Below are 12,500 nucleotides of genomic sequence, written 5' to 3' on the forward strand. Positions count from 1 at the left end.
ACTCCAAAAACTATCACTTGTGTGTATACGTATATTGAATCAGTAAACCTATAAACTAGTATATATACATATATATATATATATATATATATATATATATATATATATATATATATATATATATATATATATATATATATATGGGGGGAGGGGTCCTCGTTATATCCTTATAAATGAGTTTATCATAGCCCCTATTCTTTCACATGTCAAGTTGATATACAGCCTAGAAATATAATTAAAAATATCAAAATGACTTAAACTGCATTCTGATTTATCAAGTACATGAAAGACAATTTCTAATGAATATGTTCATATATGTAGAAGAGTTTGTTGTAGATTTAGAAATTGCAATTGTTAGATTTATACAAAAATACCTTTTTGTGCAATGTTGTAGTTCCTCCTTGACAATCTTCCAATGTCAAAAATGAAGTTATTCCTAATACTTGCACTAATTAGATATAAATATTGGTGAGTTTAAATATGTTGTACTTGTCTCTTCAAGTGACCTTTCTGTAACATAAACCAATATATTTCCATTTTTGTCTTCTACAGTATTCTTAAAGAATTACCTACTCTTAACTCTTTAATCTGGATTCTATTTTACCTTCCTTAGAAGTAATTTTAGTAAAAAATTCTCTGTAATCATAACTATTATCATAATTAATCTACCACCCTATGATTGCATTTAGTATGATATCTTCAAACACTTTTCCCATTTGAAGAATAAAAAGCTTATGGAAACAATACCAATATAAGTCAAAACTTAGATCAACAATGTACAATGCAGTAATGATCAAACTGAAAATAAAACATTTATCTCAAATTTGTGGCTACTGAGTTTTGCTTACTGATTAATGAATATATAAAAATAGTGGAAAAATAAAATGCAAGTTAGCACGACATGTGTCCTTGGCACAATTGATTCAATGACCTGGGGTGGTTAAGAGACACCAGCAGTGGTTTCATCATGGGATTCCTTCTCTTTATTACACTGACTGTTTTATCCAATCCTACTTGATTCTTTTATAATCTGTGATGGAAGACCTACAATCTTAGGTACACCATGATTGTGACATTCTCAAGCAATTACCATGGCCTCCATACTTAGCTTGACACTGTGCCAGAGGAAAAAAAAAAAAGCACTATCTCATATATTCTGGCAAGAGAGAGCTTAAGCTTACTTGTCAATTAAGTGCTACCTAAGTGTACAGCTCTGTCTTGCTTGAATATACATGGACGTTTGTTAGCTTTTACTGGAGTCCCAACAGGCAGCATTCGAATGTCTGCACCTGTTGGTATGGGGTCATTTCTGGATGCATGGGTGTCTGATAAACATTTATCCTGTTCTATTATAATAGGTCCTGAAACATTTAACCTAAAAAAATAATTACTAAACAGATGATCCAAACTCAGAGCACAATACAAAAAAAAAAAAAATCCGCAAAAGTTGGTCTTAATATTCATTCACACCAAACATTATTTCAAAGTAAAGACTGATAATTATATAACAGACAGTTTTCACTCACCTGATATATGTGTCACATGAAATAAAATAACAAACGGCTGTCAGTTGAGATAGGTGGACGGTTTACATGGACGGATTCCTTTGACATTGACACGGGCGAGCGAACGGCGAGTGAGAAATTATGAATAAATCAGTGGCATTCCATTTCAATTATATATTCATATTGGTATTGTACAATAAATACATATCTCATACTGATAAACTAATTCTTCTTAAAGAATTAATTGATACGAATTAACAGTCCTTAAATTTCAGTGTTAAGGTGGGTGACGAGATGTCACTGGATGACGTGAATTATTTTACAAATATTGACAATGCAAGTGTTGTACAGATAAAATGTACACCGGTATATCCAGTGTAAATTCTTTACATTTTGTTACGGCGAGCGCTTATAATGGGATACAGTTGATTGGAAATTGACGATAGATGTTTTTGATTTGAATTATTGATGATATAAATTAATTCGATATCAATTTATCAACACATAGAAATGGCAGCAAATTGAATGTACGATGACAAGATAAATTAAGAGTTGTATTAATCTTAGTTCCGTATCCCTCTCCGTACAAGTTGTAAACAATGGCTGATGTCGATTACTCCAAAATCGGGGAAGACCTCGAAAAACAGGAGCTGGACGTAAGATTTAAGCCTTCGTTCTAAATACTGACAACTGTGATGTTTTGCAAAATGTTCTCTTTCCAAGAAATTCGATTTTCAGGGATAGGTTAAAGTGTACTTTTCGGCGTAGCGTTAAGTTTATTAGCTGGATAATTGTGGCAAACTTGGCATGTGTTAGGTACTGGGAAAACTATATTATAGTCATTACCAGAAGTAGTTTTATTCTTGATGCTATTATTATGCGCATTGTTGCATTTTTAGTAGTGCTAGTGTCATTAATATTATTATTGTTGATGTTCATTAATATTTGTATATTCATTGTTTTCAGGGAGAACATTATTGATGATAACTTAACATTAATGAATCTTCACTGCTATATTTTCTTAATGTATTAAGTAATTCTACAGTAAAGCTACATGTTGCAAAAAACTAGTGATATATACTGCCCAGATCAGAATTAGTGTAAACCTACTAAGGTGATGAGATTGGTCCCAGTAAGCGAGGAGGGCATGAGATGTATCAGGGAAATTGTGGGATAAAATCTATAAGAATAGGGCTAGTGTAATATCCTACCAATACTTATAAATAAACTGATATGCCAAATATAGGGAGTATATACAAATATAAGGCAAAAGGTAGGAAGGTCTATCTCCCATAATCTTTTTAAGGGGGACTACTGCCATCCATTCTTCTTACCTGTAAAGCAACCCCCTCACTTAGTGTTAATATCACTATGCTCCATCTCTACATAAGTAACTCATTACAGCAATGCAGATTTACCACTAGTGTAGCATACTAGACAGCAGCCGCAGCCAGCCAATGTATTGACCTGTTAATTACTGGGTGGTTTTAGCACTGCCTGGACATAATCCTGGAGCAGGTCAAGCACTGTGGCCTATTTGTCCCCTGTGGCAGTGGCCTCCTGCTACTTGCCTGATCACCCAGCATGCTGGTCACACAGAAGGCCATGACATGATATTACATCCCTTGCAGGAATATCAGCAGAGCAATGATGGACTAATATGTCATCCTTTGTTAAGGGGATAATCTCATGAATCCCTGATGGGAACTGGCACTCATACAGAGTATATAGAACTGGCTAAAATAAAGATCTTAAGCTCCTCTGACATCTATGCAGGTGTACTCATAAACTGTCATCCACTTTTTGCTGCATAATTGAAAAGATATCTATGACAATCATGTCAGATCCACTGACCAACACAAAGTCTGGAATGGTTAATAGAAGATCTTTTATGAAAAGATAACATTTATGAGCTTATCTGCCCCAGTTTCAAGATGAAGAGGTGCCTTGAAGGCAAGCTCACTTCCTAAGACTTCTATGCCAAGGAGGCAGTTTGAATTATACACAAGCACTAGATATATTGATCATTATCATATACTTTCACTATATATTATGATGACTTGCTCTGTGTTGCCAGAATATCTTGAATAGTCTAGATACAGGGTAAGAGCATTATTTCCCCCTAGTGGGGGCAATAAGTGTTGGTTGTAAAATAAAGATCACATTAACCCATTGCGGACAATCTAACAACCTAACTGGTCATCAGTTAGGTCTACGACACCAGCGTCACCAGTTAAAAATTAGAGGGATGAGGAAAGGGTTTTCTCCGCCCTCCGGGTAGCACAGACTAGCCCAAACTATTTTTCCATAAATCCATCATAAAATGCAGATTTAGGCTGATTTTGGAACCCTGTAGCTCTGGAGCTAGCACCGTTACAGGCATAATACTTAATGACTGTGTGTGCGCTTCAACTGTGAGCAGATCCCGATGTAGTGTCATGTACACATTAACTCTCGTCTTTTAGGCCCAATCGCTGCTGGCCTGTATGTTATGACACCCGTACGCAATGGGTTAAGTCCCTTATAAGACTCCCAGGTCTTATGTTCATCAGACCTCTTTAATGTTATCCTTCTTCATTTATTTGTGTGTCTGGAGAAGAATGTGATTATGTACTTTATTAGTTTTTCTTATTTTTGTTTTCTCTCTCATCAGGCACCAAATGGGGTACCACCAGCACATGTGTATGAGCAGCTTCTGGCTATTTACTTGTTGCAAAATGACCTGTAAGTATTTTTTGTAGGTTGATTATTTACAGTCTCTAGATAGTTGAAAGCAGTTTACTACTAATACCAGTTAGATGAACCATATTTTCTGAATTATGAGACAATAGGATGCATATTTTACATCAGATAAAGAGTTTCGGCCTAAAGGAATGCATGATTTTACATGCATACTCTTACCTGTTGTATTTACTTTATATATAATAACATAAGATATTTTCATATGATCTCTTCATGTTTACATTGTAAAGTTATACATATGATGGATTATTGCATATATACTGTTTTATATCCTAAGCTTCTAATGACTTAGGATACCACCATAACATCAAGCTAATTCTTGATATGTTCCTCTCTTTGGGAGGTATTTGTACAAAATATTCTATAATGTGATTTTGACACTATTTTCCCTTCTGAAAGATGCAGGTGTATTATTAGACCAATCCACCTTTTTTGTGATATATCAAAGCCCTTGACAAAATCATTTTGAATGTTATTACTGAAAGGTACCATATATGTCCAGTATTTATTATTCGCTAGTATTACATTTTACATATTAGTAGAAGCTTTATAGTTTATATTATGAAAGTGAAGTATAATATTTTTTCATTCATTGATTCATTTTCAAATTTGTTATTATTATTTTCGGCTTCTAGAACAGGTGCAAAGTTCCTGTGGAAGCGAATACCAGCCAGCACTAAAACAGCAACCCCAGAGTTAGGCCTCATATGGGCAGTTGGCCAGAATCTATGGCAGCGTGATCTCCCAGCAGTATACACTGCCCTTAAGCAAGAATGGTCTGCAACTGTCAAGGAAATTATGAAAGCTGTTCATGGTAAACATTTACATTTTTTTGTAGATGATCTGATCAACTGACCTTCATGAACTTTAATTATAGTTTTGTTTTATTGTTGCTTGGTGAGAAAGTCAGTCTGAATTAACCATAGAGTATGGAAAATTTCAGAGCTATGTGTGCTCACATGGCAGATCCAAAAGTAAGAATCAGAAGTCTGTAATAAACAAATTAGATAATTAGCAGGTAAAACTGCTTTTGCCAATTTTCACCCTGTGGACTAAATACACCTGAGTATGTTGTCTTTTAGGGGTTATGCTATTTCAAAATTATTTTTTTTATAGTCATCAGAAAAAAGGGGAAATCATATTGATCAAGTTTTGTCTATGTGTAATTTCTTTGTCTTTTACGGGTACAGAATTTTTGAATTAAATAATTTTTATACTCAAGAGTTTGATTTCAATTCATAAGGCAATTTAAGTTGATTTGAGTTTTTAGAAGAGTAGGGATATTTCACTGATTCACTTTTTCATTTAATCCATGTGAGAATAAGGAAATATCTGAAGATGCCCTTTTTTGAATTTAAAAAAAATAAAAGTTAGAATGTCAGTATAGTAGAGTATAGGGAAAATTAAGAAAGTGAGACACACTGCAAAAGTTCATATAAATTCTCAACAATTATATTTTTTGCAGATCACGTCCGCCAAAGAGCACTGGATTTGGTTGCCCGTGCATATACTTCCATTAGTGCAGAAGATTTTTCCCAATTGGTGGGTATGACTGTCGAAGAAGCAATAATAGCTGCCAAGGGTCAAGGCTGGGGATATGATGAACCCACGAGAATGATCCTTCCCGTTCCCAAAGCCCCAAAGCCTCATACACCCACACCTTCGGAAGAGCAGCTGCGCAGACTTGCAGATTATGTTTCGTTTTTGGAAAACTGAATGTCTTTATATTATTTTGAGATTTATCGTAATACCAGTTCTATTTTCCTAAATTATTGTTTATGTTAAATAGTGTAATGTACAACTGATCACAAGCTTGTAACATGAACAGCTTAAAAGCGTAGAATTTTCTTTTTATTGTTTTATTAATATTATTATTTTTCTTATATTCATGATACTGCTTGATATGTACTCATTTCTCATCATTGATAGATACTGAAAGTTGGTATTTAGTGAGAAAACATACATTTTATTTTATTGATTTATTGACTATTATTATTTTGGATGTAACAGAAAATAAGTATTATTTGCTTTCATTTCTGTCACTGTTTTGTTTTAATTATTTCTATCGCATGAATGATTTTCCTTTGAAATAATATGAGGAGATTCTTTCAAATAAAATAAAACTGAATTGTTTGATGAAATTTCATTATTCATTATGCATGATGTAAAATTAAATCCAATAAGCCCTCTGTGACTGGCATTTTGGCGGGGTGAGAACACTTTCGTACTTTAATTTCTTGTTGAAATTACAAGATATTTATTTCTTCAGTTATGATGATCTATTATACCAAATGCTAATTAGTATGACTTTGCAAATACATCATACATAGACTCATACTTCATTCCAGAAATTTAAAAAATAATAGAAAACTTCTTCAGATGCCCAACATATACTGAAAATTGTAAAATGTGGCCCATCTTAGAAGGGTAAACTTAAAAATGAATTTTTTGGAGGCATTTTCACACATAGCTTTCTGTCAAGTTTTCAAATGGACAATAATAGTAAAAAATGGAACATGGTATTGTGAAAATTATATGAATGTAAATACTCAATTTAAGTTGAAGAATTTTCTTTGTGCATGTGTGCCTCATAGAGCTGCCTGTTAATGACAAGAGAAAGCAGAAAACTTTAAACATAAGAAGCAGGGGAAACATAAGCTATTCAGAGATTGAAAGGCTGAATAAAGTAGGTAAAAAAATGCAAGAAAGGAGGAAGAGACATGAAGTTATGGGAAACATGGGATGGAAAGTAGTGAAGATTAATATGGTTAACCCATTGTGGATGGGTGTCCCTGTACATGACGTTTGGGGATTTTGGATCACTGCTATTTTATTGTGCTATGAGTAAGGAGTGAATGTTGATGACAATTGCAGTTATAATTACTAAAATTACTTTAATATTAAGCAAACTTAACATCCAAAACCTGGATGGCACCACTTTCTTCTAGCACCAGCAGGAAAGAGCCTTGAATGGTACCCATTCACTGTCTCTAGCAAGTACTATCTTTAGAGAGCGGTGGCACACAGCAAATTGACAATCTCTTGCTCTAAATTACCACCGATGAAGGATGTGCCAGCAGAGGAAGGTGACTCAAACCATGCTGTGTCTAAAATGTGCTCCTGTACCAGTAGGGATGCCTTTTACTGTGGCACTCACAGTCATAAACACAGGTTTCCTTCCACTTCCCTACCTCTTCATGTTATCTTCATTATAGATGGTTATATGTTTTTTATTCGTTCATGGTAGCACACAAATGTGAAAAAATATAGTTGCTTTTTGTCCTCCCATGAAACAGTAATACTTCTATCACACTGAGAATAAAGAAAATAATGATCTGATATGAATCCTATACTACAAGTTTAGTCAACTGCAGCATTGATAAAGCCTGTCATATGGCCCATATGTCTCTAAACACAATAAAACACAAAAAATAAAACACTAAAAGGGTTCTAGTTTTACAATGAGTGATTGAATGAGAGTGGGAAAAGTCAAAGTATGTTGTGTGAAGCTGCCTCTCTCTGAAATATAACCCATCCTTGAGACCGGACAAGTGAATCTATACTCCATCCACAATGGGTTAAAGAAATCAATGTTTATGTTATTTACTCATGTGTTTTGATTTCTAATTGTTCTTTAATGTTTCTCTCTAAGTTTCTAGATGAAAGTTTTCTTAATTTTTTTTCTGAACTGAGAATCATTCCACTGACATCAATGTTAAAATTATGGTATATATTCCAATATTTTTTCCAGCATCTCTTTACTAAATTCCACTCCATATTAGGAATTTGAAATTTTAAAAATCTATAATTGGGAGACAAATGTATTTACAAGAATTATTCTTTGTCAGTTACAGAAAGGGAAAAATTATGAACTTTATGATCTTTTTGTTGATTTCATGGTTTCCATTTACAGCTTTGTTGACATTATTACTTACTTCCTATATAACATCGAGTGCATCTTGGTTTAATTTTTTAGGACTAATTTGCATGCTTAAAGAAGAAAAGAAATTGTACAATGTACAGCATTTATTGGATGGAAAAAAATCTGGTTAAACATTTGAACATGAAGAAAAAGAAAATGTGCATTCATATTTTTTGATTGGTTACAAAAAGCAGGAGTTAAATTTTGTTTTCAGTCAGGCTTTCTGTAAACATGACACACTTTATTTGCATCATCTTTCACTGAAAATACAGAGATACTGTTTATTACTAATGGAAATTATATGACTTGTATCTATGTCAAATGACAAGGAAATAGCACTTCTGTGATTGCATTTATTGCCCTCAACATTAATTTTACAAGAACCACATATACCTGATGTCAATCATTTTATTGCAAACACATGAAAATATTACAGGATCCAACATCTTACAAATATGCTTACAAAAGGTCAAGTTTATGGCAAACAATTTATGGCAACTTAGGATTTTTGTTATGTATGTATCTGATGTATAACAGTCATCGACTGAGTTTCAGACTTAACCTTTTTCCACTTTATAGTTAAGAGGTTTCCAATATATGCAAGCTCATACTGATCTACTCTAACTTGCATGAAATCTTATAAAAGTGGGAATCTTCTAACACTGCACAATAAATTACTTTCTCCTCATTAGTTGCAATTTTTTATAACAAAATTTTAATGATACTGCAAATGTTGTAAAGTAAATGACATTCCTAAAATGTTATATATATATTTTTTTTTACTATCAAAATTCATCCTACAATTTTTTTTTTCTAAATGAGGGAAAATCATAACATAATGTAACAGGGCTGTGCAATGCTACTACCAGTAATAAAAATGCAAGGAATATATAAGCACAAGTTAAGCATAAACAGCAAGGTGAACATTTAACTCAAATATTATTAGCAATAGAAAAGAGCTTATTGCAACCCCTTTATCACATTAATTAATTGATTGTTAACTTCACACTTCTCTTCAACATTTCCAATCTCAAAAAATAAGTTTCATATAATGATACATGTCTACTGTGTGTTTAAATGATACACAATTAAAACTATTACAAAAAAATGAAGTTGCATAATTTTCATCAATTTCATAAAGAAAACAAAATCCATTTTTAAATTAAGCATTTTCATATCTCATCTGTGTACAAACTGTTTACAAACTTTCCCTTCTAATGACTCACAGGAACTATTAGCTAATAATACAGACATAACTAATAATACATAACTTGGATACAGAAAAAGAAAGCTGAAATAAATTCTTCAACATTACCTACATTTTTAAAATATAAACTTTAATATACTGATTATACTAAATTTGATAAAAGGATTATTTTTTCCAGCACAGTTATTCTGATATGCATATACAAAATCTAATCTATGACATTCATTAATCAATTATTCCCTGGTACATCAACCAGCCCAAAATTAGAATAAGGAAAGAGCTTCAGCAGACACACAGTACATCGATTAATCATATATTGTGACACATCCCTTTTCTATATGCTTATTATCCCTGGCAGATTCAACTAATATTTATTTAAAACATTTTCCATTCTAATGATTCCCTTCACTTGACATCTTTAAAGAAAAAGAAAAAATATATATTTATATATATATAAGCTTTCTATTCTTACAGACTGACACACAACCACACACACATTGCAAGTAACATATAGAAGTTCATATATATTGCACATAGCATCAAAGAATGTGAAATAACTCTCAAAGGTTAAAATAACCAAGTCTGAATTCATTTTTGGCTAAAGACTCTGGTCATATGCCTATTATGTTGCCATTGAATTCTGATAACAAGTCTCTTGGATTTAATATTTGCAAGCTTTGCTTGGCTTATCTATTACTATGATTCCAAAAAAATTAACAAGATCTGCCCGTTATGTAGACAGAAATGTTTTGACTGCAAAGAAATATCATACTATCAGAGCAATATATCAATTTGCATTTATGTAAGTTGTAGATATGATTAATCTTATAATTCCTCTTCAGCTTCAACTTCTGTATTATTTGGATTTTATCCTATCACTGAATGCAAATTATTCTTAGAAATAGAGTATCACAAAACATTTTGCATATCTCAGGTTTATACCTTTTTTATTTTCTTTGTTTGCAGATAAATATCTTCGTATGGAAGTCTGTCCTTAGGACAATTGAGACTTAAACAATGCATATTTCTCTGTAGTTTCTTTTAAAAAGATCCACATCTTTCTAATTAAGCACACAATCAGCAAATCATATTAAGAATCCATAAAAAATCCCTAAAGTTCTTTACTTCAAAATTCAAGAAAAAAATGCAATGACATTTTAAGGGCCCATTTACATTACAATAATACCTGATTAATGTGAGAATCTACATCTTTAAAAATATTAATCTGGAGATCCCTGATAGTATGTCACAAGTTGTATTAGGCAAGGTGATTGCACTTAAACCTATCTGATTGAAACGTCATCACTCAAACTTTCATGCATCTAAAAAAGGTATTCCAGTAATAATTAAATTTTTTGATTGACCATACATGTTTTCTTTGCTTCATAACCAAAAAACTCCTAAATAACATTTAATTCTTTGGTTTATGCAAATTGTGGAAATGACAAAATAATGGCATGTCAATCCTGCAATTTTAGTGCTTAAGCAATATCTGAACTTTCCTTTACTTAATCATTTACTGGACACTTGCTGCAAAAAGAGCAGAATTATGAAATAACTTTTCCCCAGATATCTTAACATTATTTGTTGTATAATATAGTAAAGGAGCTGCTCTATAAAAAACAGTTGATCTTACACAGAATGGAAAGAAAAAACAGTAACTTTTATCAACTATACATAATAGATCTCATGACATGAAAGTTCATACATGGGTCTTTAGAGTATTCCATCACATTACATCAGCAAATCAATATATAGATATATAATCTACATATTACAATATCTTAATTATGTATCTCTCATAAATCTGAGTATAATATATGTGTGGTGTGTGTATGTGTGTGTGCATGCTTCCTGATTATGATAATTAATGTTTTGTGACACATTTAGTCTTGGAACTCGACTGACCTTCAGCTAGTATTGGCACTATTACAAACAAAAAGACACATGCACAAATACATGCACACAAACATACTCATTCACACGCAAACACACACATAATCAATCACACTCATGTTCTTTCATTCTCACTCTCTCGCCCTTCAACTTCCTCATCCTCTCCCTTTCACTCTCATTCTTCTCACACTCTCTCTCACTCATTCTATCAATCGCTCACTCTCTCTAACTCACTCACCCTCAATCTTTTATTTATTATTATTTTTTTTAATCAATTTTAAATTTGTTCTATAGTTGCCTCTGTATGGGTGGCCATACAGTCCAGTATAACTAGCTGCTTCATGTTTCTCCATGTCTGTCTCTGTCTCTCTTTCCCTCATATTCTCACACACTCACTCACTCTCTCTGTTTCTCTTTTTACACATACACATTCTCTCTTTCTCTTTCTCTCTCTCTCACACTCACACACACACAACACCCACACCCACACACACACACTCTCTCTCTCTCTGTCACATACATGCACTCTCCAGGGAATAAAAGAGTGAGAGTATATAACTACTAAAGAACTTAGGAAAGTAAAGAACAGCAACATTCATAGCACAAGCTGAATAATAAAATATTGTATATTTAACAGGAAATAATTCTGAAGATACTGTACATATAGTGATGCAATAATATTCTTTGCATTCAAAGTGCAGATTGTTAGAAGGATGACTAAAAGTGATATTTGGGAATATACCCTGGTATAAATTGAGTTGAAATGGCTGGCCATCCTTGTATACTCCATGGTTAATTGCTGTAATGAGGAAAAAACAACAAATAATGGAGAAAATAATCATATTACATAGAAACACTACCACATGTAGATGCAAACCATTTCAACTGAATATATATTAAATGGGTAGATAGGAATAAAATGGAGAGAAGGGGAGGGCTGGACGGAGAGAGGAAGGGAAGGAAGGAGAATGGAAAGGAAGAGAGGAGAAAGGAAGGAGGGAGGGAGGGAGAGAGGAGGGGAAAGAGAAAGGGAGAAAGGGAGAGGGTGAGGGTGAGAGAGAGAGAGAGAGAGAGAGAGAGAGAGAGAGAGAGAGAGAGAGAGAGAGAGAACGAGAGAGGAGAGAGGGGAGAGGAGAGATGAGAGATGAGAAATGAGAGAGGAGAGAGGAGAGAGGAGAGAGAGAGAGAGAGAGAGAGAGAGAGAGAGAGAGAGAGAGAGAGAGAGAGA

General features: G+C 33.2%; 2 protein-coding genes across 2 annotated transcripts in view; one reads left to right on the plus strand and one right to left on the minus strand.

Annotated features, from left to right (window-relative positions):
• Positions 1-1,878, minus strand: part of LOC122243603 (uncharacterized) — a 100,675-nt gene extending 98,797 nt beyond the window's left edge. The window contains exon 1 of the mRNA XM_043001267.2: positions 1,527-1,878. The gene's annotated coding sequence lies outside the window, so the exon portion shown is untranslated. The remainder of the gene's footprint in view (positions 1-1,526) is intronic.
• Positions 1,879-2,013: 135 nt separating this feature from the next.
• On the plus strand, positions 2,014-6,380 carry CSN8 (COP9 signalosome subunit 8). Its single transcript, XM_043001287.2, has 4 exons — positions 2,014-2,161; positions 4,159-4,229; positions 4,883-5,061; positions 5,713-6,380. The coding sequence occupies exons 1-4, from the start codon at positions 2,105-2,107 to the stop codon at positions 5,961-5,963; spliced, it is 558 nt and encodes a 185-aa protein (XP_042857221.1). The 5' UTR covers positions 2,014-2,104; the 3' UTR covers positions 5,964-6,380.
• Positions 6,381-12,500: the final 6,120 nt, after the last annotated feature.

The sequence above is a fragment of the Penaeus japonicus genome, unplaced genomic scaffold (assembly GCF_977035675.1).
Source record: "Penaeus japonicus unplaced genomic scaffold, GWHDUDI00000001_assembly GWHDUDI00000011, whole genome shotgun sequence".
Classification (NCBI taxonomy): domain Eukaryota; kingdom Metazoa; phylum Arthropoda; class Malacostraca; order Decapoda; family Penaeidae; genus Penaeus; species Penaeus japonicus.